The following is a 26,965-nucleotide window of genomic DNA, read 5'->3' as shown; positions in this document are numbered from 1 at the left end:
TTTAGTACCTCAGAATATGGAGCTTTCATTTGCTATTGTGGCTCACAGCCATTGTCAACTCCACCCTCCATTACAATATTTGTCTAATACTCTCCTAAAACAATCTAGGCCAGTAGCTATAATTAGTCTTATATGCAAAGTTGCACATTTAATCCAAAATAAATTATGCCAAAGGAACGAATGTATTTGCAAGTAACGAGGATGTGCAGACTTATGGGGGCTTACAGATTTGGCCTTACTTGGTTAATAGATTTCACTAAGAAGTGCCCACAAGCTTTCAATCCCTGCATAGTAACAATATGTGCTAAGCATGTGTTGCCCTTGAGCAAAAACACAGGTTCCTAAAATGGTCTGTGGCTATCTTGAATACGCCTCTACATCTTTCCCCCACTATCTGTCTCTCACATGCACACTCCCCCTGGCATCAAGGCCTTTATTAACATATCGCCTCTCAGGGAGGACACAATTATTTGCCTTGTTAATAAAAGCCTTGCTGCCTGGGGTGTGTGCATTTACATTAATGAATTGCAAAAGAAATAGGTTGCAAATGTTATCTCTATATATGAATAAACAGAGCACGTCAGGGAAAAATGCTGAACCAGAAGCTTAAGGGGCCACTCTACTGTGAGTGAATTCGAGATAGTCCTGTGAAAACTGTACTGTACTGATGTTTGGACTGGATCAGAATCCATAGTGATTGTGGGATTTGAATTGAATTCATGTTTGCACAAGGACCCATGTACCAAGGATTACAAGGTTCTCAGACACGAGCTTTGAATATCAAGACCTAAATGAAGAAGCATCTGTTTTATTTCCGGGAGTCCTTGGTACACTTTTCACAAACTTGAGGCAGAACTATTTCTGGAAATTTATATAGTTATGACATAAAGGCTGATAAATGGCAACTCACAGAACCAGACACCAGATGGCAGCAGAATAAAAGGAAAGAAATTAGAATTGTCAATCAACTGAGAAGGAAAAAAAACGAACAAGGGCATGTACAGCCAATCAACTGGAACCACATGTCTAGACTGAACTAAGTAAGTGTGGCATCATAGCATTGTCATGAAACCCTTGTTTGATTACTTGTGAGAAATGAAATCTGACTCTAAGCAACTACACACAGACACACCTCCACTCCTTTTCCTGTTCATCCAACCAGCAAGTGATTAAAGGCTGCAATCTTATACACACTTTCCTAGGACTAAGCCTATTAAAAACAGTAAGACTTACTTTTGAACAGACATCTGCAGGATTCTGCCATGAAACACTTGGCTTCTAAAGCATCTAGCTTTTATCATTGTCATCCAGGTGATAAAAGATTAACAGGTAAGTAGTACAACAAAAATGAAGAGCTACATATGACTACAGAGAAGCAGACAGACATGCTTACAAATGCATCAAGAGGGCCAAAAAAGACATGAAATCAGGCACAACATTTAGCCATGGAATGCAAGAAATACTATGGATGACTATTCCTATATGAATAATAGGACCCAAGGACCGTCACTATACCTCTCACATTCCATGACCATTTGGTCCCCTTGGCAGAAAGTCTAGGTTGCCTATATAAGTTCTAATAAACAGTTGTTTCTGCCTCAGTACCTTAAAATGTAAGTTAATGTTAATTCAACATGGCCAGAAAGTGACTGCTTTCTCTACTGCTGGCACCAACTGCACCACCTTCACTTCAAAGTTCTTGACTCCATTTTTGCTTTTTTTTTTGGGGGGGGGGAAGGGGAGCTGTCTCTTTGTCTGCACCCATACATACAGGAAGTGCTACTATAAGTGTGTGTGTATCTGATAAGGTGGGGTCTAGTCCATGAAAACTTATGATGAACATTAAAGGAATTTCTCCAGGATGCCTTTCACGGTTAAAGACATGGAAAAATGATCTCACCCCAAGTCCCAAGAAATCAGGCACACTGCACCACTTATTACTGAGAGAGAAAATACAAGAATCTAACAAAAATGGTTTATTGACGATCATGGAAGTGAAAGGCAATGGCCCTCAAGTTCACAGACTCATTCCAATCTCTGTCCTCTTCCCACCAGGGAACAAATTAAGTGTCCATGATGCACAGAGTGCCTTTTCAGTGAGGCAAAGGGTCTTCTGAAAACAAGAGCTCAGAACCTGTAAGAAGCAAATAAATAAATAAATAAATAAATAAATAAACATTTAAATTATGTTTGAAAATAGGGAAAAATGATGGATTTATTATCCCAAAAGGGTCTTCCATACTAAAAGCTCACATGTAAGCTTTTCAGACTATTCATGCTGCAAAGGCTAACCAGAGCTTTGAGTGACTGACAAGGCAGCAAGGTTACTGACCCAGGAATTAAACCTTCTTGGCTGGTAATTCCACCCAGTGCTCAATTCGTCTCTTCCATCCATATTCACAACAAAGACCAGGGCTTTTTTTCTAATGGAACGCGGGGGGATGGAGTTCCGGCACCTTTTTGCAGGGGCCCCTCCCCTTTGGAGGCATTCCAGGAGGGGGGAGCAAAACAGAGGCAGAGTAGACAGGCACAGGATTGGACTCTAAGGCTGCCATCCTATCCACAGTAAGCCCCATTCACTAAAGTGGACTTCTGAGTAGACATGCATAGGATTGGGCTCTTAGGCTGCAATCCTAGGCACTTTCCTGGGAGTAAGCTCCATTGACTAGAACGAGACTTATTTCAGAGTAGACATACCTAGGATTGGGCTCTTAATCCTGGCAGAAATATATATCTGCACCCGTTTTCACATGCTAAGGGCAGGTGAAAAGGGATTCTATGTGTGTACAACTTGCTGCCCAGCCTTGCCAGAGATCCTCCTCATCCTTCCCCCACAAGCATGCCCTCTGCCAGCCAGCATTTGCAGTTCCTCTCCAGCAATGCACAGCAGCTGCTCAGGGCAGCAGAGAACATACAATTGCATGCCAAGCGCCTTCCCAAAGACACAGAGTATTCTGATACCTGAATTAAACCATATTTAATCACTTGTTTGCAAAAATAGCTGTTTCTATGTGCACCTAAGGACCCCTTTCATGTAAGAATTCCTTTTTTGTTCTTACTCCCACAGTTGCTTAGAGTAATTTTACTACATGGAACTCATGTAAGCCATTTTTTTGAATCCATTCACTGCTTCCTCTCCTTGAAGTAGTGCCACACTACATACTACATGCTACAAGTGCACCTGTACAGTATTTTTCCCCATGTGTAGAAAAAGTAGCTAGGGGGAAGGGGATGTGGAAATGGACAGCCCAATCCTATGCATGTCTACTCAGAAGTAAGTTCATCTTTAGGGGGGAAGCACATAAAAAATATTTTATTTCTCCAATAAAAATAAATAAATAAATAAATAAAAGATTAACAAGTTGTGAGTTCCTGCGCCTTTTTTTTTCCACAAAAAAAGCACTGACAAAGACTATAAACTTACACTGTAGCTACATTCCAGAATGGCATACAGCACTCTGAGGTACTAATTGGCAACATCACCCCTTGGTAAAGATAATTATTTTCATAACCCCAACCTTATTGTGACCTTCAGGTCTCCCTCCTCTCTTCAGCTTCCCAAAGCACTGTGTGATGACCAAAACTACTCTCTAGCTTCAACTGTATGAGAATGGTAAGGCAGGGAGAAGTCAAGACAGAGAAAACATAACAAATTGTGATGTCTGCAGAGACAGGCAGCCCAATCCTTCAGGATCTCTGCACTGACACATTTGCACCACCCAGAGAACAAGCACTGCTGGCGGGGAGGCCTACACTGCCTCATCAATGCTGCAGTGGGAGCCCAGGCCACCAGCAGAACTCAGGTAAGAACCAAGTGGGGAGATGGGACCGGCAGGGGCCTCCTGCTTCTATCTCCCATGTAGGGCTTGGAAGCCTGACATGCGGCTTCTCAAGCCTGTGCCAGTAAAAGAGTTGGCAGACTCACGGGAACCCCACTGAGTTGGCTGGGGCTTACTCAGGGTATGGGGATGAATGTCTCCTTACTCTGAGGAGACCTCTGGCCTGCTTGGATCCAGTGATGGCTGTTTAGCCCGCTGCTCCAGTGCGAGATAGAACTGGGCCACTAGTTGGTCAATTAGACGATACTCAAGGTGTAGCCACATGCACTTTTGTCACGCTATGCCAATATGACCCTAAACTAACTGATATTTGAAGATTTACACTGCAATTAATCACCCAATGTTCTTCTATAAAACACAACTCCTGATTAGCACCTGTACCTCTATCAGCCCACAAAGTTGATGACAACAAGATGGAGGATGGTGCTGGCAAACAGAAAGTCAGCGAAAGCCCGTTCTGGTGAAATGCCTTGAAATTCTCCCTTGTTTTGTGGATTGATTTGGATCCTCAAGCAAACTAGAAACAGAAAAAAAAAATGCACATTATAAAGGTTTGCCTGTGAAAATACCATAGGATGCACAATGAGGAAAAAGTATAATTAAAAGATAAAGAACTAAGTTCAGACTTGCAAATACGCATTTCAAACAGGGTGGATGGAAGGCTTGTCATATGGTAAACATTATAAAGAAACTACTCCAGTTGCCTCCTGACTGCTACACCTATCTTATAAGAAACCATGTCCTGCATTCTCAGGTGCAGGTTGGCCAGAACCTTGTATCTGAGCAATGCAATTTTAGTTCTACAAATGTATTATCACAAGGTTGCCACTCAATTAACACTTTTAAAATTGTCACTATTCTGCCAAATCCACCACTTCCGCCCCCCAAATTGGAGAATGATAGGGAATTTTTCAGAGTTGAGTGACATTAAACAGAACTTCTCCTCTCCCTGCAAGCGGGACAGAAACCACAGCTATTTTGGAGTCAAAAGATTTTGATGAGCCTCTGAAACTCCATGGCACCATCAACACCCTGGCCACGCTGTCCACTTAAGGAAGGAAGAATAACTGGTGCTGAACATAGTTCCTCCCCTTCTCCTGTTCTCACAACAACCCTGTGAGATGGGTGAGGCTGAGATAGAGTGAGAGTGGTCCAAGATCTTCCAGGAAGCTATATGGCTTGCAGAGACTTGAACCTGGACTACCAAGATGCTGTCCTGACACCATGGACACCCAATCAGGTCACCCACCTGGCACATGCTTTACAGTTGATCAAGGCTGTGCCCTGGTACTAGAAAGTGATGCCAGGCTTGAGAAGACCCATGGTTGTCATAAGAACATAAGAGCCCTGCTGGATCAGGCCAAAGGCCCATCTAGTTCAGCTTCCTGCATCTCACAGTGGCCAACCAGATGCCTCAGGGAGCACTCAAGACAACAAGACACCTACATTCTGGTGCCCCTCCCCCCAAATCTGGCTTTTGAGGTAGCTTACCTCTAAAACCAGGAGGTTGTACATACCTACTGTGGCTTGTAACCCATGATGGACTTTTCCCCCAGCAATTTGTCCAATTCACTTTTAAAGGCATCTAGGCTGGATGCCATCTCCACACTCTGTGGCAAGGAGTTCCACAGACTCATTACACGTTGGGTAAAGAATTATTTTCTCTGCACTAACTGTCCTGACACTCAGTTTAGTGGCTGTTCCCTGGTTCTGGTGTTGTGTAAGAGGGAAAAGAGCGTCTCTCTATCCATTCTATCCACCCTCTGCATCCTTTTGTATGCCTCAATCATGTCCCCCCTCAGGCACCTCTTTTCTAGGCTGAAGAGCCCCAAACACAGGAGCCTCACCACCACTGACCATCTCGGTTGCTCTCCCCTGCACCTTCTCCAGTTCCACTGTAACCTTTTTGAGATGTCATCTGGGCCAGATGCCATCCCCACAACCTGTGGCAAGGAGTTCCAGACTCAGGACATGCTGGGCGAGGAACTATTTCTTTAGCGCGTCCTAACTCCTCCAATGCCCTTTCAGTGGCTGCCCCCTGGGTCTGGTGTGGCGAGAGAGGAAAAAAGAGCATCCCTCTGTCCATCACCATATCCTGTGGCAAGGAGTTCCACAGACACTCCCTTTCAGTGGCTGCCTCCTGGGTCTGGTATTGGGGGGGGGGAGGAGAGCATCCCAGGGAAGAGCAACAGCAGCCCTCTAGCTCTCTTCCTCCCTTGCAATGGTGATGCTCCTTGTCACAGCAGCAGCCAGCATTCTCCTCCTGAAGCGGTTGCCATGGGTGACACTCGGGTTCGGATGACTGCCCCCTCCCCGCACGAGAGCTGGACCACCGCAGAGCCACGCCCCCTCCAACGCTTTCAACGGTCCCGCGAGCGGTCGCCATGGCGACGGCGGCCCTCACCGCCCAGGATGAAGCTGCCCACGGCGGAGATGAAGCCCGAGAGGAAGGAGTTGAAGGGGAAGGTGCCCACGCCGAGGCAGTAGCCGAACTGCAGCGCCCCCGTCAGCATGACGTAGAGCAGGTAGGCGTCCAGCACCTTCAGGCGGCTCGGCGTCCCGCTGCCGTACTCGGCCAGGAAGCGGCGCACCACCGAGCCCACCGAGCTCGCCCCGCCGCCCGCCGAGCCCCCAGCCGCGCCTGACATCGCCGCGCACACGCAGGTCCTCAGCACTGAGCTGGCCGGAAGCGCTGGCTCTCTTCCGGCGGCGCATGCGCAGAAGGCCGTGCCCCGCTCTAGCGCGCGCGAGCTTTCATTTTTTTGACCCCAAAGCCGTTCCATAGTCATAGTTGTGTTTCTGCGCATGCGCCGAATCTACTCAGGCGCATGCGCACAAGCCTATTCTGAGGCCAAAGGTGCCATGCGTGGTATGGGCAGCGTTGTGCGCATGCGTAGCATACGTCATCACTCACCCACCCTACACTGAGCTAGAAATACTACATTGCCCAGGCTACGCTTCTTTAGGGAGTTAATATTTTTAAATTAACTTCGCGTTTCAAGTTTCCTACGGAATGGAAGCGATCCGTGCGCATGCGCGAACTGCTGAATGGCGAGGTGACCCGGTGCGCATGCGCGACTTCATCCAAGCCCTTGACTCTCTACTGGCCAGAGGGTAAGCGTGGGGACATGTGCGCATGCGCACTGAGAGGAACCCATTTGCAGGTAACAGGCGTGGATGAAGGCTTGGCTTAAATACTCTAATAGAAGGGCATGCAAAACATATACCCCCTTCTGCGACCCCCCTACCATATTCCTTGATGTGTGCGCGCCTCAACCTCAGCCCAGGGCCTAACCTACCTTACAGCACAATCCTATGCATGTCTACTCAGAAGTAAGCCCCATTGTTGGAGTTGGGCTTACTCCCAGGAAAGTGTGCCTAGGATGCCCACTAACATAAGTGTGCTTTATGCCCACTAACTGCATTGACTGAGCACTATTGGCACTCAGATTCGTGGTCCTGAGAGCAGCCAGTCATGGGGGGGGAGGGAAGGACACTCTGCACATGCTCAGAAACACTCTCCTCCCAACTTGGATCTGTAGAGAGATGAATGGCCCACCTGCTGAGCACTAATTGCACTAAACATTAATTGCACTAAAAGCACTGAGATTCGCAGCGCTGAGAGCAGCCAGCCATGGAGGGAGGGAAGGATACTCTGCACATGCTCAGAAACACTTTCCTCCCAGTTCTTCTCTGATTACGAAGCTGGGGGAGGGTGCTGACCTTCCAAATAAAAGCCCCAATCGCAGCTGCTGATCCTGCTCCAGCGCTTCACATGTTTCAAGCATAGAAGGTCCCACTGGCTTCCTTTTTGCAACAAAGCCCGCCTCCCCAGAGCTGTCAATCATCCTAGTCCCCACCCCCCGCCAGCGACTCCTCCCCCCTTTATGATGCTGCCTCCTCATCAGGAAGGCAGAGAACCCTCCCTCTCCTCCCTCCTTTCTCCCCAGTCAGCCAGCCAGCGAGAGGAGGCTGCTGCGCTCTCCTCCGGAGGCTCCTCCTCTGACCCCCCCTTCCCTTACATAACCCACCAGGGAGGTTATACAACCGGCCTTTCCCCTTCTCTTCCCCCTCCATTCATAAAATGTAAACCACGCCCCTTTCAGCTGCGTGGCCACGCCCCCACGCGCTAGCTCCACCCCTTCCTCCATTCACACACGCCTTCTTCCTCACCAGCTGTTGTGATGTATTCCTTCTTGGGGAGCCATGGAGGAAGACCTTGAGCACTCGTGAGTTGGCTACAGCGCTGTGCGCCTGGCCTGATCTGCCGTGGAAGCACAGTGTGCGGGGGGGAGGGGCATGGGGAAAGTGTTGCATCAGTGGGAGTAACTGTGAACTTGCCCCAACAGGTGCTATTTTCATCTTGCATTTTGGGGTTGATTATTTTTCTCTTAATTATGCACTGGAAGTTAAGCCATTTCTGCCCAACGTTACATAAATGCAACAGGGATCAAATGCATACAAGTGCTGGGCAGAAATGAGTTTTAAGGAGTCCTGAACTGGTAGTTTACCCTGGTTTTATTGCACAGGTGCTAGACTATGTCTAGGGGGGTGCTAACCTTGGGGGGGAAAGCCTAGGAGGCTGGGTGGGTTTTACAGGGCTTGGGGGGAAAAGCCTAGGAGGCTGAGTGGGTTTAACAGGGCTGTTTGGGGAGGGTAATGGAAATGCATCATTCCAGCAAGACTGAGCATAAGAAAAGCCTGGCTGGCTCAAACCAAAAGCCCATCTAGTCCAGCCTCTGGTATCTCACAGTGGCCCACCAGATGCTTCGGGGTGCACACAACAGGAGACCTGTGTTCTGGTGCCCTCCCCTTGCATCTGACAGTCTGAGATTGGGATTAAGGTTTCAGTTGTATGCATGCTGACCTGAAAATAAGTGCCACTGAACCCTATAGAACTTCAAAGTATATATAGAAGTGCTGCAAAGCTGCTTTTGAGCACTGAGAAAAAGCCAGGGCTGGTAGCAGGGTTGCTAACTGTTCAGGATAGCCCTCACATCTCCAGGAATCAGCATGACTCTCCAGGTCATTGCTGCATGCAATCCTGGAGATTTTAACAAGACCTTCAGGAATTTACATTACATTACATCACACTGGGGAAAACCATCTGGAGGGAGATTTTTCAGCTGGATTTGGAAACCCTGATGGACTAGAAAATAAATACACAAAGTTGGTTGAAACTTACTGAGGCAGGCAAGATGGGGGATGAAGGTGTGTTGGGAGAGGAGGTGGTAATGAAATTGGGCAGGTAGTTAAAGGAGTTTATTTAAAAACAGGAAGCACACGAAAGGGAGGCTTGCAAGGGGGAACTTAAGGCCTGGGTGTCTGCAGCCTTGTAATTGAAACTCGGTTTCAGCTAGCTCTACTATGTGAGTTGTTTTCTGTGCTGGGCATGTGTCTAGGATGTGCACTTGAAAGTGAGCAGGCTGCCTTAAGGCAAGAATTATGAAATATAATAATTGAAGATTATGCCCAATCAAAGTTGTGAGTTGTTGGATAGAAGAAGCTAGGTCTGTGGACTTGTGTGGAGTAGGAGAAGGTGTCTGGAATGGGTTTTGGGTTACCTGTTCTTTCAGTCAAGCTCATGATTGGTGTCAGTGGTGTCTACATTGTCCCTGTTTCAGGGCAGCAGGTGGGCTGGGTCAGAAGTGACTCAGCAGAGATGGGGGAGAAGAGTGACTCAGCAGACTCTCTGCCTGTCCAAAGATCATACAGGGCTGCCTTGTTTTGCTAAGTTCTCCTTTGTTCAGGGGGTGGGGTTAACGTTTGCAATCTTTCTGATGCAACCATTTTCGATATTGATAGGCTACCCTGGCATATCTGACAAGTTAGGACATGGCTGAATCTGGTGCTGTGTGCTAGTAATAGCTGCTTATTAAGTTCCTTTGTTCAACTTGGGGCCGGTCAGTGCTGAGAGGAAGAACCTTCTTGGTTGTGGCTCCCCAAATGTAGAATTCCCTCTGACACCTTGAGCATCAAGTTTCTAACCTGGGGGAATGTGGTATACAAATGTTCTAAATAAACAAACAAACTTCAGAAAAGGGAGAGCACCAAAGTCCTTGCACAGGATCTGGGTGCAAAATAGTGGCTCAGAGGTGGAGAAAGGTGCAAACTGGTTGTTTGGGGTAGAATGAAGCCAATTTCCTACTGCATTCTGTGGCCCATATACTGCGAGTATACCTGTGGGTGAGCTGACTGAAATCTATATCTGAGTTACTATGGGTCAGGGATTTTAACTGCCTCATTTGCATGGGGTGGGGTAGCCTTCGTGTTGCTGCAACTGATGTTAAGCAGTTGGTTTTAGAAACCCTCAAAGATCTCTTTGCGGATCTCAGTCTATCTTCTAACCCCTGTTTCAGAGAGTTCAAATTGTGCTTCACACATTAGTAGAGTAAACCTTCCAACCTGTAAGGTTGGCCAATATGGCAGTACCTCTTACTGTGGAATATGGCTTTTTCTCATTCAGTTGACCAGCACTGCAGGTTCATTTTTCCCCTTTCGCCAACACTTCAGGCTGTATATTGATCCACATTTCTTTATGTTTGTCTTCCTCTCATAGGGCCCAAGGCTGGTTGGGTAACTGGCTACCTGCCTGGCGTCCCACCTCCATGTCCCACCTCAAGAATGTGGAAGCTCGGATCTTGCAGTGTAAGGGTTGTGTGCATGTTTGGTGGGGAGGGGGGCTCTTTATCTTTCTAAATGAGTCTCCCTACAGGAGCTTTAAGATATTATTTTGCTTCTTTCACTTGGAGCAGTCAACATATTTCAGGACATAATTCAAGAACATGCAAACCATACTATGTTTTCTTTTTTGGGGGGTGCGGGGTCCCCTGTTTTCTCGGTAATACTTACTTTGGACTACTTTTAGTGATTGTTGCTTCCCAAACTAATTTGTAACTCATCAACACTTTTAGGGACTAAGGACCCAATCCTGTCCAACTTTCCAGCACCAATTCAGCTGCAGTGCAACCTGGGAGTAAGGGAACAAATATTCCTTTATCTCGAAGATGCCTCCATGATTGCCTCTCCACCACAGGATGCAGTTCACACCCTGTTGGCATGGCTGTGTCAGTGCTGGCAAGTTGGATAGGCTTGGGCTCTAAAAGAATTCCCCCCAGGGGAAAGGGTTTTATTCCTTATTTCTGCCATCTCTAGTATGTGCCTTGGCTTGCTTCTTGGGTCATAAGACTACAACAATTGCCAAAATACTAGCAGATGTTAATGGAGAGGTTCACAAGCAAAGCTGTGTGGAGTGAGCCCTTTCCAGTTGTTTGTCTTCCACATCAAATGTTTTAGAGGCATGCCACCTCTGGACCTGAAATGTCCTTTCTAGTTTTCATGGCTGTTACCTAGTCATGTCCTTAAAATTGTCATAACTGATTAACCTTGTGAGTTTTAATAGGTTGTTTAAATCCAACTTGGGTCCTTTTTAGGAGGAGAGAGGTGGGGTAGAAATATAAGTAAATAAATCTTTGCATATGGACAAAACAAACTTAAGCATGGTAGAAAGGCCCGTCTAGTCTGGTATCCTGTTTCCCACAGTACTTGCCTCTGAGAAGTCCACCAAGCAGGAGAGGAAGCGCACTTCTTTCCCACTACTGGTCCTCAGCAAATGGCATTAAGGAGGCAAACTGCCACCGAACCTGGAAAGAGCACCAAACTGTTATGCCTTGTAGTCAATGATAGACCCCTCTTCCACGAATTGGTCCAATCTTCTTTGAAAGCCACCCAAGCAAATAGGGTGTGTGTGTCTATCCCTTCTTGGTAAGAAAGCACTTACTTATGCTTTGCATAATCTTTCCTTTCCCCCTTCTTTTCCAGGCCTCCAGAACCGATTTGTGGCCCGGTATATATCCCTCCCGAGCCAGGCCAAGATCTGGACCGTGTCACTGTCTCCAGAACGGGGCAAGGAACGCACCCCCCTGGTGATGGTGCATGGCTTTGGCGGAGGCGTGGGGCTCTGGATCCTCAACCTGGACCAGCTGAGTGCCCGTCGCCCTCTCCACGCCTTTGACCTCCTAGGCTTTGGACGCAGCTCTCGACCTCACTTCCCCCAGGATGCCCAAGGGGCTGAGGAGGAGTTTGTGAGCTCCATTGAGGCCTGGCGCCAGGAGATGGGAATCCCTAACATGATCTTGCTGGGCCACAGCCTGGGAGGCTTCCTGGCAGCCTCCTACAGCTTGCAGTATCCAGATAGGTGAGCCTATGCCCAAAGTGTACCTTTTGCTTCATGAATGTCGTCATGGTAGTTCCAGACACGGTCCCTTCCCGTGGTGACTGATGGCCCAGTCCTAGACCTTGTCATGCACTTGTCTGAGAACGGAGAGATTTCCTCTTAAAACAAAGCCATGCAAACAGCAGAATGGTTTCCTTTATTTTTCCTCCCCAGGGAGGTTCATTTGGTGAGAATTCATTTCTTTTTGCCAGCAGCCAAGGACTTTTTCACTGCTTCCTGAAGCCAGAGCTTATCTGCTCCTCTAATTTTAATTGTGCTGTTTCATTAAATGTTTCCCCATTTTGATTAACTACCTCTAGAGTATTCATTCATAAGGATAGGGTATAAGTGATGTTAGGTAAATCAATACGTGTTTGAATGTATCCCCACAACAAAAATAGCAAGGCTCCCTTTGCATAAAAAGCAGAGATACTGGGAGATGCTTGGTTCTCTGATGTGCTAGTTTTCTTAAATGTGCGTTCCTTTGGTTTTCAATAAAGAAGCATCAAAAATCATTGGCTGTATTTTTCCTACTGGTCTACTACCATTTCAGCTGCTTTTCACTTATCTCTTAAATCAGGGTGAAACATCTGATCCTGGTAGACCCTTGGGGCTTCCCCATGCGGCCAAAGGATCCGGATCAGATCCGAACCCCTCCAACCTGGATCAAGGCTGTAGCAATGGTGCTGGGACGGTCCAACCCTCTGGCTGTGCTCCGAGCTGCCGGGCCGTGGGGTGAGTGGAGTCTGCAAGATGGTTAAGTGGAGTTGGAAGCAGTGAGGAATAAGCTGGAGAAGGTGCAGGAATTGGGGATTGTAGAATTGGTTAAATTTACTGTGCGGACATTAACAATTTATAGGGACCTCTTCCCTGTCCCTGAGGCCTAGTGTGACTTGCGTGTGATGATTTGCATGTAGGTTTTAGGCAAGTCTCCACATGTAAGTGACTCATTTATAGCATCAGCTCTGTATGTTGTTTTACAACATAACAGAAGCTTAAATATTTATCAATTTATATCCTGCCTTTCTGCCCCAAAGGCACCCAAGGTGGCTCACTATGATATGTGTGTTTGTATTAAGCATATTTATATATCTCAATAAGATACAAAAATAAGCATGACAAAACCTTTGCTCTCCCTCCTCAAAAGCTAGGTGACTCAGGAATGTTTTTAAGCCTTGCCAGAACTGCCACAGAGGTCAAGACCCTTTGGAAGCATTTTTCAATGGTGCAGTGCCACAACAGAGAAGGCCCTGTTTCTCGCTCCATCCCCTTTACCTCAGATGGTGGTGGATCTCTTAGCAGGGCCCTCTCAGCTGATATAAGCTGGGCTGTATGGGGGTAGGCGATTCTGAAGGTAGCCTGATCCCAGGTCATACAGGGCTTTGTAGGTCAAAACAAGTACCTTGAATTGGGTCCGGCAGCTGGTTCAGCTGCTGGAGCAGTGGCCTGACAGAATCAAACCACTGATCTGCAGAAACCACACGAGCTGCCGCATTCAGAACCAGCTGCAGTTTCTGAACCGTCTTCGGGGGCAGCCCCACGTGGAGCTCTGCTAAAGATGAGCTGCTGCCTGGGGGTGGGGGACGCAGCATTCGTGGAAAATCGTCTGCTTTACATGTGGGAAATACAAAGTTTGACCCCTGACTCCTCCAGTTGAATGACTTTAATCGTGGCAGAGCTAGGAAAGGTTGTCTGCCCAAGATACTGGAGAGCCACGGGCCATTGAAGGACACAGTGCTGGGTAAGATGGGCCAGTGATCTGGCAGAGCAAATATTTTTGTATGCTAAGATCCCCGGCTCAGTCCCAGCATCTCCGGTTGGAAGAATTACAAGCAGTAGGACTAGAGGAAGGAAATGGAGAGCATTTTTGGTCAGACGTTGGAGCCTAGAAGAGGAACTGATGATCCAGTTCAGTGTAAGGCGGCATCATAAATGAGAAGTTTGCTACCTCTGTTTTTTTTCAGTGGAGGAGAGGGAGATTAGCACATCGAAACTGCATCATGTGTGATGCAACTCTAAGGGTGGGGACCTATTCTTCGCTTCCTTAAAAGTGAGTTCCATTGACATGTGGGAGAAGTTGGGCTTCATAGCTGAAAGAAAAGCTGCTAAAGACCCTTTGGATTGGGGTAGATTTAAAAACACATCTCAGGAGAGAGTTTCTTATCCATCTCTTACTGTGAGAGGGCCGTAAATGACTTTGAAGTCATGAGCATGAGCATGAAGTCAACGGCATGAGCCCATCCTCTGTGTCTGGCCTTCCCTCTAGGTCCTGGGCTGGTGCAGCGCTTCCGTCCAGATTTCAAGAAGAAGTTTGCTGACTTCTTTGACGATGATACCATCTCAGAGTACATCTACCATTGCAACGCCCAGACACCCAGGTGAGGGCACGTCTCCTCCTTTTTGACCCCAAGAGGTAATGTGGGCACCACAATCTTCAGGTTATCTTCAGGGTGTGTCCTGGGGAAGTGTTCTTTGGAAGCTTATCGGGAGTTGCTCACTGAGAAGCTTGATCATAGTAGACGGCCTTTCTGAAAAACAGCTTGCGTGTCACTGTGCCTTTCCCCCCATACTGTGTATTTGCTGGAGAGCTAGGTGTCTTCTAAGGCAAGTGGAAGGTTGACTGGTCCACTCAAGGGGACTTGAAGAAAACCAGTAAAGGTTGCTGACTTAACGAATGGCTGCTATCTATGCATGGTTACTTGCCTGCATTGTGGGGCAAGTTGTATATCTCTAAACCTCTCCGTTTCCCCAGCTGTAAAGTGGGACTTTATGCTTAAGGGTTCTTTGCACCTCTTACTTTGATATCTCAGCAAGTCCTTCAGCCAAGGAAGTGTTGAAGTCCTGTGGGCCCAGTCCTAAACTGACCCTGCAGTAAAACACGTTGATGGCACCCTCAGAATAGAGAGCACAAGCACTGGGCCTGTGCCAGTTGGGTACTGGACTCAGAGCTGGCAGAAGGATGCAGCACTGCTGGGGGTAAGGCATTTGGGGGCAGCAGTGCAGCCTTTGGGGGAGGTGGGAGTAGGGGTGGGGTGGGGGAAGAGGAGGTAGGATCAGTTGAGCTCTGCCCTGCCATATCATGAATTCTGTGTCAGGCTGGAAGGCCCAGCACGGAGTCTCTCAAGTCTGAGCAGGTAAAACAGCTGACACAGGCTTAAGAAGCCCCATTGTGGGGTGTGGGGCTTTTCCCAGGGAAAGCAAAACTCACAATAAGGAGCTTCCAGTTAGCTGAATTTCCACAATTGCTGCAGAATGACTGCTGGCTTACAAAATGGAGCCTGAGCTAAGCCCCTGATTTTAACCAATTTGTCACAGCCCCTAACTCTGCTTCTTTTCCTCCCTGCAGTGGCGAGGCAGGGTTCAAGGCCATGACGGAGTCATTTGGCTGGGCCCGGCGCCCCATGTTGGAACGCATCCACCTTGTGCGGAGAGACTTGCCGATCACCCTCATCTATGGTGCCAATTCGTGGATTGATACCAGTACGGGGGAGAAGGTCAAGCTCTTGCGCCCAGGGTGCTACGTCCGCGACATGGTAAGAGCTCTGACTTGATGGGGCAGAGTCGGGCATGGTCGTGATTGTTTTTTTCATTCCTCTTCTAGTGCAGAATTAATTTGAAATCTGTTCATGCAAAATGAGCAGTTAATATGCCAGTTCTTGCTTGATAAAACAGCTTGGATGAGTTAGTCGAGTGGGAGCTTTGCTCCGTATCCCACTACCACTTGGGGTACGATGACAGGGACAATTCTGGATGGGAGCAATTTTGTCGTCTCTTGTCCCAGCCTCTCTGGTCCCAGTTTTCATACGCAGAGTGAAGATGGCTTTGTTTCATCATGTGTCTAGCCTGAGTCAGAGACATAACTAGGGCGGAGCCTAAGAGGGACATGCCCCCTGTGCTACACTAAGGGGGGCATATGATTGTCCCTCGAGCTCCGTCCTAGTTATGGAGGAGATGCTGGAGGCTTGCCCCCCTTCCTTCTCTTTCAAAGAGGAGCACTGTTTTACACTATTGGAAAGATAGTGTAAAAAGTAGAAAACAGGATGAAGTCATGCTATGAGCTGGAACTAAAGTGGTCCAATGTGATCTGCAGCTGAACCCGATCCCTGTCTGTCTTTCCGCAGGCGATTCCGGGTGCCTCCCACCACGTCTACGCCGACCAGCCCCATGCCTTTAACGCCGCTGTGGAAGAGATCTGTGACTCTGTGGACTGATGTGAGCCAGAGAAGGAAAGAAACATCATTTTTCTTCAGACCTCCCTCCCAGCTGCTGGGACATGCACAAGGCCCTCTGTTGTGTGCCCCCCCAAGGAGTGAAGACGCCAACTCCTCTCGAGTTGGTCGGAAGTCGGTCTTGGAGGATTCTCTCCCTGCTTCCCTCCCTTGACTTGCCCCTGAATCTTCCCTCTACTTAAAGGTTGCAGGCCGCCTGCGTTGGGTTAATCCAAACTCTAATCATTTTATTTTGTCCTAATTTCCTTTGGGTCCTGGTTTGCTTCATGTGACCTCCCTTTGTAATTCCTCATTCTGGTCCTCGTCTCTCCCATGCCCAGCAACTCTCCCCTTCCTCACTCTCCTTTGACCTTGGCTCCCATCAGTTGTGCCCTTGCTATACCATCTTGTGGTATTTGTATTCCAGAAAGCGCCCCTATAACTCGCATTGCTACCATGCTGGAATGATGTCCGATCTGTTGCAGTTGCCAGTTTGCTGTAGGATTTATTTTCTTCTTTATATGAAGTGCTATCAGTGATCCAACTGTCTGAGACTATCTGGTTGATGACGTGCAACGGCCTCTCCTTCATGGAGAAACAGAATCTCTGCCTAAATCAAGAGGCAGCCTTTGAGGGGGCATGTGGAATCTTCTCCTTTAAGGGTGTGCACATTTTGAGCATGCAGTGAACTGAGGAAGTGGGGTATGTTATGTTTGCTTGCCACTGGGAGAGCATGAACACCATTGGGCAAAAAATCTTGGCCATTGCATGTTGCTGTATGACACCATGGGAAATCTGTTTATGATCTCTTGGTGTCAAATGATGTGCAGTTAACCAGCTGGTAACGGAAGCCCCAAATCAGTGGCTCATGTAGGGCTTTGGTGGTTGGGACTGAATGGAAATTCTGACCCCCAGTTTTACTGGGGGTCTAAAAAGTAGAAGGGGTTGTAGTGGCTCTGGTGTGATCACACATTCACATGCTGGGCAGTCACATTCTTCCTCACTGGGTGAAGGCTCAGAAAACGCTCCAAACTAGGGAATTCATAGCTTCTCAGTAAGAGATGGTCCTCCTGACCCTCTCAGCTATGGATCAGGAAAGTAGCCTGGCTGACATCCTTCACCAAGCAGAGCTGCTAACAGCTCAGTTCCCAAGCACAGCTTCAATGTTGTAATGATGAAAGATAGTCCTGTGTGGCATCTCAGCTGGCCCTGCTGGTGGGAATTTCACTTTCCAAAAAAGGAAGCTAAGGATAATTGTGTTATCATTAACTGCAGTCAGTTAAGTCATCTTGGTTTAAGCTCACATACTTTTACCCCAGAAGGGGGAGGTGGTTCAATTCCTGCAGAATCTGAACTTGCTAGCAACTGCTCTTCCTATCGGGGCATAGGGACTGAGAAGGTTCCACTCTTCTCACTTGCTAACGCCATCTAGTGGTTGCTAAAATCTCACATGTTCATGCGCACATCCTACCACTTAAGAAGGGGAAAGCCCTGTTTTCATTGTTTTCTTTCTTTGCTAAGCGAAGAGGTTAATTTTCATTGGGCCCCTGGATCTCACTCCCCTGCTGCATGAGGCCTTGGCTGAGGTGGGTGGAGGTATGATTGACAGATCTCCTTTTTCTCCTTGGGCCTCCTGGGAGCTGTGGCCTTGAGTTTTCATGTGTGTATCTGCTTAACGGTGCCATTTTAATACTCTAACATAGGATGCGGGAGGCTGTTTGATCCTGGCTAAGTCCATTCCTGTGTGGTGCTTTGAATAGAATTTGCCTTGATTTGTACTAAATTTTGTATGTTTAATAAAGAGAACAGTTATTTAAAAGCAAAACTGAGCCACTGTCTCTGCATTTTCGTATTTTCTGCTTATCTTTCTCTGCTGTGTTGATGCCTCTGCTGTTGACGCCTCACTTCTGAGAACTGAATTTTCTTTGACAACATAGAACTAGATATGTCAGTGTCCAGAGTCTTACCTGAAATTTGGGGGGTTTTGTCCTGTCCTGGTTTCTAGGAGGGTTGATGGCGATGGAGGCATTTTTGCATAGCTGCTGAGGGAACAGGAACCACCTCTGAGTCCATAGCCTTCAGGTGGCCATATTGGCATAACTCCTTTGGGCAACAGAGTCACTCTATCATTGCCTCTATTAAGAACCCTGCTGGATCAGGCCAATGGCCCATGTAGTCTAGCTTCCAGTGTCACTTATTGGCCCACCAGATGCCTTGGGGAGCACACAATAAGATACCTGCATCCTGGTGCCACTCTCTTGCACCTGACATTTGGAGACAGCCTAATTCTAAAACCAGGAAGTTGCATGTGTCCATCATAGTTTGGAACTTGTGATGGACAGAAATCTGTCCAATCCCCTTTTCAAGGCATCTAGACCAGGCACCACCACCACATCCTGTGGAAAGGAGTCCCACAGACTAATTACCAACTGAGTAAATAAATATTTTGTTCTAATTCTCCCTACACTCAATTTTAATGGCTATCCCCTGGTTCTGGGGTTGTGTGAGGGAAAGGAGCATCACAATCCCCTGCATAATGTATGTCACACACACACACACACCCCACCCACCCACCCGGGTGCTTTTTTTTTCCCTAGACTGAAGAGCCCCAAACACTATAGCCCTTCCTCATATTCCCTACTGCAAACCTGGAGCAGGGTGACAAGATGTGATAACCGCAAAAGAGGACAAGGCAGCCTAAAATGTGGTCCGTCCAAGAAAATGTAGTAGGGCATGACTAAATAAAAGCTAAAATCACTCATATTGATTTCATGAGGTTATAAGCACTATATTTAATATAAAATTAAAAACTATCTTCATAATTTATTACACATAATTAATATACAAGGCTATGTGCTGCCTGCAGGGGCCTGCTCACAGGGAAAAGGAGGACATTTAAGTTCTTTCCAGGATATGAGGATAAAAAAAAAGACATGTCCTAGAAAAAGCAGACATCTGGTCACCCTGACCTGGAGGGACCCTGAAACCTGGAGTCAGTCCTGGTCTCTAGCAGAAGTAGTAATGCACCCATGTACCAAAATGAGCAAAACCAGGGGGCACCAGGCTGTTTTGTGAGCTCCTGTTCACTAGATAGTGGTCCATCAGGCTTCTACTCTGAAGCACCAATTGCAGGCATGTTCTTCATCTTGCCTCCTAGGGGCCATATTTTGCTATTAACCTGCTCACCCCTTTCACCAGGATCCATCCCTATCAAACTCTAAGCTTCAGGTAACAGGGTAACACAAATCTGGCCAGACATGTTTGGCTGCCAGCATGTTGAGACTTGTTGGAGAGCCTGTGTAAGCACAAATCTGCTCTCTAAAGAGAATCAAAGCTCTGGGAATATACTCTGGAGAAGGATCTTACAGCTACCTCCTTTTCCTTGAGTAGGTTTATCCTATAGCAGAATGAGAGAGAAACCTAGAATAAGTGGAAGTTTTGCCCCTGTTGGGAACAAGTAGTGTTCAAAGCATTTATTTTACTATGTAAACTGTTCTGTGAGCTGCCTTTTCTGGGAAAGGATTGTTGTTGTTGGCATCCTTCAGTCTTGGAAGACTATGGTGTCACGCTCTGAATGGTGGTTCTGGAACAAAGTGTCCTATCCAGTGTGCGAAGCCTGGGTAAAGTAGGTATGGAGGATAGGCTGTTACCCATGCAGCAAATCCCCCCTCTCCACGTCGCTGAAATGGTCCAATGGAAAGGCAGAAGCCAATACGGTTGGTTCCAGCGGTGTCGCAGGAGTTGCCAGAACGTGACTGTGTTCAGCCATGAACTGCCTCAGGGTCTCCAGCTCTGGATTTTGCCTCAAGGTTGAATCCTGAAGCCTTTTCCATAACTGGATGTAGCCACAAGGCAGTGGAGGTTTGGGATCAGAGTTTTCCTTCTCTCAGCTGAGCTGCCTTCCCAGGCTATCGAGTCCCATCTACCTGGTGGCTGTTTAGTAGCCTCTTACGACAAGTACGGCCAAACTGAGGGCCTATTCTTATCCCCAGCCCCCAGGAGTATGCCAATATTAATACATGAATTTCCTGCAAGCTAACTTTCATGGCCTACAGTGGTCTTCCTTTCCCAGCATGGTCAGATCTAAAGGTAAGCCTTTAGACAGGGCTGGGGTCACCCAATAAATTCTAGAAGACTGCCTTTCCTGATGAGATCAAATAGCCTAGGGCTGTTACCTGAAGGCACCTGATCAAACAACCTTGCTGACAGTAAGCAGCTAGTGATCTGGACTCTCTGTGGGAGGTACAGAGGTTGGCAGATCGCTAGATAAGGGGATAGTATTTGGCCCTGTGATCTGGACTTGGAGGGAAGAAGGACCAAAAAAAAACTGAGATCAGGAGCTGGGCATGGGATCTTCTATCCAAGCTATGCCTGAAAGAGCATCTCCCCATTCTCACTTCCTTTGAGAGCAGCTGAATTCAAAGGGTGCTTGAGATCAGACTGTGACAGTGGCGTCAGAAATTCTGCCACAGATCCCTATTTCAGGTAATGAGAAGCAATAGAAAGCCGGTTGGCCTTGGCAACAGCTTGTACATGACGTGGAGGGGAAATGCTATCTTCCCACCACCACCTCCACCCACAATTCCAGATGATCAGCTGGCAGAGACAGCTGGGACCTAAAAGCTGGTGGTTCTGCCTTTATTGTATTGTCTTGCTTGTGTTAGGTTTTGATCCATTCTTGATCATCTGCTGCCACCCAGCGACAGCCCTGTGGAAGTACCATTGTTTCAGCAGAGATTCTTAGTTTGAGAACTGGGGTGCTGTAATTTATGCTAAATTAGAATTTCAGAAGACCCATGCTGGATTAGTCCAAGGGCCCATCTAGTCCAGCTTCCTGTATCTCACAGTGGCCTACCAGATGCTAAGGGAGCCCAAGAAACCTGCATCCTGGTGCCACTCCCTTGCAGCAAGCATTCTGAGGTAGCCTACTTCTAAAACCAGCAGTTAATAATAATAATATAATAATAATATACAGTATTTATATACCGCCTTTCTTGGTCTTTATTCAAGACTTTATTCAAGGCGGTTTACATAGGCAGGCTTATTAAATCCACGCAGGGATTTTTACAAATTGAAAGAAGGTTCTTTCTTTCAAGAACCACTACATTCAAGGTGTTACACTCCGATCTGGTTTAACATTCTGGCCTCCATCCTCCCACGCTCCGAGCAGATGGAACAGCTCAGCTGCAGCTTGCCAGCTGCTTCAAGGTCGCACAGTGCCGGTGGCCTCGAACTGGCGACCTTGTGGATGTTAATCTTCAGGCAAATGGAGGCTCTACCCTCTAGACCAGACCTCCTGCCCAGTTGGCAACCTTCAGTCTCAAAAAACTGATTCTAAAACCTGGTTCTAAAGACTGATTCTAAAACCTGGTTCTAAAGCCAGGAGGTTGCATATACCCATCACAGTTGGTAACCTGGGATGGACATTTCCTCCGTAAATCTGTCCAAACCCCTTTTCAAGGCATCAAGGCCAGGTGCCATCCTCACATCCTGTGGCCAGCAGTTCCACAGATCAATTACAGTCTAGGTAAAGAAATATTTTCTTTTGTTCTAATTTTCCCAGCACTCAGTGTAAGTTCAATGAAGCTGAAACACATGCATGCCAAGACAGTTAGGGGAAGAAAAATGAAATGAGCCAAGGGCAGTTTTGCCAGCCCCCTTTGCTTCCTGGACCCTCAATTCAATGCCATCAAGTCCTGGAGGACGGGTAACACTGCAGACTGGCTGCTTCTGGCAAATGGCATCTTTGTCATGAGCTTGTCCCAGGTCCATCTGTGGCTCTTTCTTTCCCCTCCCTCTAAAGAGAAGGGCCCGGAGCTTGGAAAATGGCCCTCCCCCAAACCTTTGCCTGGATTTTAATTGTAATTTAATTGTTTTGGGAGCCAATCTTGAAAAGTGGTGTATATGGATACGATAAATGCACAAATAAAATATGATCACAGACTTGAGTAGGGCCTGTGAGATCTGGGATGACTGCCAGGCTGGGACTGGAGAGCCGTGTAGGCAGGTCAACTCTGTGTTGTCACTCTGGCCTTGTGAGGTCAGTGGCCTTGCTGCTGGGTGTCAACTGAAAAGCCATGGGGCTGGGCAGTTTCCTTCCTCAGGGCAGCGCAGTAGGGAGCCTCAGCCCCATAGCACCTGGGGGCTGATGGGGAGTAGTTTGTCCCGTGCAGAGTCCAACCCGGCACCATTCTGCAGCTCAAGAACACCAGAGAAACAGCAGAGGAGCTTCGGCTGCTGTGTGCAGTCAAGGAACTGTTGTGTTGTGAGTGCTGGGGAGGGAACCAGGAATGAAAGAGAGATGGGGGAATGGTGGTCTGGGTGTTGGAGAGGATGACATTTGGTGGGTGAATTGCTCAAGGTGACAACCTTCAGAATAATCTGTGGAACTCATGGTCACAGGATCTCAAAGCAGGAAGTAATACCGGTGTTCGTTTTTTAAAGACACTGTGTTCTTTGCTTCCAAGCCAAACTTAGCTCAGAGTCAATGGTTCCCTCGCTCTAGGGCATTGGTTTTAGCACCGGGACCCACCTTTTAGAAAGAGAGTCTGTCAGGACCCACCAGAAGCAATGTCATGACTGGAAGCGTCATCATCAAGTAGGAACATTTTTAACAATCCTAGGCTGCAATTCTACCCACACTTACCCAGGAGTAAACCCCATTTACTATCGTTGTTAAAAGCATATAAACAGAAGCCTGTTAAAAGTACAGATCTGTGACATTTTCTCAAATGCAGTCACATACCCTGGTTGCGTCAAGTCTGATATATTAGAGCTAAATATTGAAATGAATGGGGACCCATCTGAAATTGGGCTCGCAACCCACCTAGTGGGTCCTGACCCACGGTTTGAGAAACACTGCTGTAGGGGATGTATAGAAGCCCCCTGAGAATGTCCCTTGTCTTGTAGAGACTCATCTAACCTCAGCTGAATACTCTCAGGTATTTCTGCTCAGGAGGTACCTTGCAATTTTCCTTGAAATTTACCTGATTGAAATTTTGGTTCCAAGCTGTGAAAGTTAAATTAGGAGTCACGAACCGATGAGAAATGGGGGTATGTTTGTTGGAATGAGGGTGGGACTACAGGCCTGCTGAAACCTTCCTGCCATTTTCAGATATCGTACTTAGGCTATGAAATGAAAAGTTTCATATGAAAGGTTTCAGTGAAAGCATGCAGTTGGCATGTCTTTGAGTGCCCGGCAGCAGCTTTGAGTGCCCAGCTTGGAGAGAAAGTGGGGTAAAAATCTTGTAAATAAATAAATAAATAAATAAATGTCACAACACAGATATCTATAGTGTTGTTGCGAACACACTTGATAGCTCAGATAGTCCTTTCAGAGTCGGCCCTTCCATGAGGCCAACTGATGAGGTTGCCCCAGGCACAGAATGGCATAGGACTAAAGGGGTAGAGTGGAAGAGAAAGGGCAATTAACAGCAGAGTGGTAGGCTACAGCATAAGAATTCTAAAGCCACTCTATGGTCATGCAGCCCCCTTTTTGTCCTGTTTCAGACACCAACCCTACTCCCGAGTGACACCGACCAGAATTTGGACTTGTTAGCCCCAAAGTGCAGTCAACACAGGAGAGGCTGGAAGGAGAATTTCCGCTACCGGAACCTCCTCCTTTCGGCTGCTGAGCTCCGCAGACTGGAAAACGCTCTCTTGGAGCTGACGTGCCAGGACTTCCAGGATTGCTGCGAATGGGAGAAGTTTCAGCTTTGGCTCCAGGAAGCCATGAACCCTGATCAAGGCATCTTTGAGAACCAGCACAGCAGAAAACGTCTGAGGATGAACTGACCTGGTCTTGGAGGTGGGGGAAGTTGGGGGGGGGATGTAAATTGTGCTTTTTGTGCTGGATAATAAAGAGCTGAGTGGTAAAACTTTGCTGCAGGACCTTTTGATTATATTGTCTATTTGAAAGGCAGACCCAGAGCCAGAGGTGGGAGCAAAACTCATTGGCATTCTTTCTGGTTGATGGCCATCATTCCCCACCCCCAACGTTGGATCAACGCTATATCATGATGTTTCATCATTTCAAGGTGCATTATGGGAAAAATGGAGGTCTCCAGTGAGGGTGTTGTTAAGTTCTGTCCCCCCATCCCTGACAATCAGGGCCCACACTTACCTGAGAGTAAGTTTCATTGAACAATAGTGGACTCACTTCTGACTAAACATGCATAGGTTCAGTGGCATAGCTAGAGGGGGTACAAAGTTTTGCGGGGAGCCTCACTGCAGCATACAAGTTGCCCATCCCCCTCTCCTTTGGAGCCATTCCGGGCAGGGGGAAGCAAAACAGAAGAGTACTTGGTGCTTTGCACCCCCTCTAACTATGCCATTATGTGAATTGTCAGAGATGGTTGGCAACCTTCAGTCTTGAAAGACTATGGTATAAGCCTACAGCACCCGGTATTCCCAGGCGGTCTCCCATCCAAGTACTAACCAGGCCTGACCCTGCTTAGCTTCCAAGATCAGACGAGATTGGGCATGTGCAGGGTAATGCAGCCTGGAATATCTACAAAAGGGTAAACCCCCACCAACCCAACCCTACAGCCCATTCGAAGAACTCAAATGAGGCAAGAATCTGTGTGCTGCACACAGAAGCTGGTCTAAGCTGTGGATGGAGATGTGGATCACTGACACATTTCAGGCTCCACTTCCCAAGAAGGTTGGAATCCATAATATGAACTAACATAAAGCCAGCATTAAACTGGATCTCCCTTTCTCCAACTTTGTGGCCTGGCCGCGCTTCCTCCTGGCCATTTCATATCTTGGTGAAAGCTTCTTCTGCCAAGCAGGGCTGACAATTAATCTCAACATTTTTGATGAAAGGAGTTTGCTGGATGAAAAAAAAAAAAATTTCTTGCAAGAGACTTAAGCTTCTTTGCACACTCAACAGTCCCTTAATGTGCCTGCAACTTCAGTGAACTTGGCACAGCCTCCAATGCTAGGAAGCTCACATCTTGTGCACTTTAGAGCCTATGTTGTCTGTGGAACTCCTTGCCACAGGATGTGGTGATGGCAGCTGGCCTGGACGCCTTGAAAAGGGGATTGGACAAGTTTCTGGAGGAAAAATCCATTATGGGTTACGTGATGTATATGTGCAACCTCCTGATTTTAGAAATGGCCTATGTCAGATGCAAGGGAGGGCACCAGGATGAGGTCTCTTGTTATCTGGTGTGCTCCCTGGGGCGTTTGGTGGGCCGCTATGAGATATAGGAAGCTGGACTAGATGGGCCTATGGCCTGATCCAGTGGGGCTGTTCTTATGTTCATGTATGGGAGGGGAGTGAGAGTATGCTGGCAAATCCCATCACCATGAGCTCTTGCTAATTCCACCTTCCCTGCACATAAGAAGAGACCCACTGGATCAGGTCAAAGTCCAGCATCCCATCTAGTCCAGCATCCTGTATCTCACAGCGGCCCACCAGATGCAGCAGGGAGCATCTATAATGAGTGTTTAGCTGCAGTGGCAAATGCAGAACATGACTCTTCACCCTCCATGTGCACAGGAATATGTGGGGGAATCGTGACTGAACAAATACATGTTGGCAACATTCAGTCTCGAAAGACTCTGGTATCGCGCTCTGAATGGTGGTTCTGGAATAGCGTCTAGTGTGGCTGAAAAGGCCAATTCGGGAGTGACAATCCCTTCCGCACCGGGAGCAAGTGCAGTCTGTCCCTGGTCTGTCTCCCTGGCTGTGGGCCTTCCTTCTTTGCCTCTTTGCCTCAGAGTGGATAGGGAGATGCTCTTTACACTCTCACATAACACCAGAACCAGGGGACATCCACTAAAATTGAGTGTTGGGAGAGTTAGAACAGACAAAAGAAAATATTTCTTTACTCAGCGTGTGGTTGGTCTGTGGAACTCTTTGCCACAGGATGTGGTGATGGCGACTGGCCTGGACGCCTTTAAAAGGGGATTGGACAAGTTTCTGGAGGAAAAATCCATTATGGGTTACAAGCCATGATGTGTATGTGCAACCTCCTGATTTTAGAAATGGGTTATGTCAGAATGCCAGATGCAAGGGAGGGTACCAGGATGAGGTCTCTTGTTATCTGGTGTGCTCCTTGGGGCATTTGGTGGGCCGCTGTGAGATACAGGAAGCTGGACTAGATGGGCCGATGGCCTGATCCGGTGGGGCTGTTCTTATGTTCTTATGTTCACACTGTCCCCCACTGATATGACTTCACTAAATACACCTTTGGAAGAGTGGACAGGGCTTGGAGCTCTGGGAATCACCTTCATGGCATTAGTGAACATAGGGAGAAACTGGGGAATGGATTCTTTGAAATCAAGCTCAAACTCCTGAGTAACTACTGAACTGGTTGAAGAAAAAGTCATGAGGCCCCACATCTCCTTGACAGTAGCCTCCTAGGTCATAATGGCACCGTCCCAGCCCACCACAGCCTGGGGAGGCACCAGCACAGGGGAAGTGGGTCAAGGGGAGGAGGGCATCTCCCAGGAGGAGGGGGTGAGCCCCATGGAATGGGGAACTGGACTTCTGGAAGAAAGCTGGAGGCAGCTGGGAATGAGCAACCTGAGTCTGAACCAGCCCAAGGAAACCAAGGCCCGGGGGTGTTGAAGTTCCTTCGGCGAGGCCAATGGACTGTGAGTACAAAGGTGTGGTTGTGGGGTATGTCTCATGAAGAAGTGCTTCCAGATCTCAAAGTTTTAGGATCTTAATCTTCTCAGGGTCTCCAGAGGGT

At 47.6% G+C, this 26,965-nt stretch overlaps 2 protein-coding genes and 1 pseudogene across 3 annotated transcripts; 1 reads left to right on the top strand and 2 right to left on the bottom strand.

Annotated features, from left to right (window-relative positions):
- Positions 1-1,961: 1,961 nt before the first annotated feature.
- On the bottom strand, positions 1,962-6,543 carry DAD1 (defender against cell death 1). Its single transcript, XM_066628827.1, has 3 exons — positions 6,244-6,543; positions 4,221-4,356; positions 1,962-2,134 (listed from the first exon to the last, which is right to left on the bottom strand). The coding sequence occupies exons 1-2, from the start codon at positions 6,485-6,487 to the stop codon at positions 4,226-4,228; spliced, it is 375 nt and encodes a 124-aa protein (XP_066484924.1). The 5' UTR covers positions 6,488-6,543; the 3' UTR covers positions 1,962-2,134; positions 4,221-4,225.
- A 293-nt stretch (positions 6,544-6,836) lies between these two features.
- On the top strand, positions 6,837-17,391 carry ABHD4 (abhydrolase domain containing 4, N-acyl phospholipase B). 2 transcript variants are annotated; one of them, XM_066627478.1, is made up of 7 exons: positions 6,837-7,003; positions 10,399-10,487; positions 11,661-12,036; positions 12,635-12,789; positions 14,321-14,432; positions 15,401-15,587; positions 16,176-17,391. In XM_066627478.1, the coding sequence occupies exons 2-7, from the start codon at positions 10,448-10,450 to the stop codon at positions 16,263-16,265; spliced, it is 960 nt and encodes a 319-aa protein (XP_066483575.1). In that variant the 5' UTR covers positions 6,837-7,003; positions 10,399-10,447; the 3' UTR covers positions 16,266-17,391. The 2 variants fall into 2 exon arrangements, with proteins under 2 accessions (XP_066483575.1, XP_066483573.1); XM_066627476.1 differs by lacking the exon at positions 6,837-7,003 and adding an exon at positions 7,865-8,068.
- Positions 17,392-24,650: 7,259 nt separating this feature from the next.
- Positions 24,651-24,763, bottom strand: LOC136654794 (5S ribosomal RNA; annotated as a pseudogene).
- Positions 24,764-26,965: the final 2,202 nt, after the last annotated feature.

Source organism: Tiliqua scincoides, chromosome 5, assembly GCF_035046505.1.
Source record: "Tiliqua scincoides isolate rTilSci1 chromosome 5, rTilSci1.hap2, whole genome shotgun sequence".
NCBI classification, from domain to species: domain Eukaryota; kingdom Metazoa; phylum Chordata; class Lepidosauria; order Squamata; family Scincidae; genus Tiliqua; species Tiliqua scincoides.
Note: the sequence above shows the minus strand (reverse complement) of the source record. Positions and strands in the feature narration are given on the sequence as shown.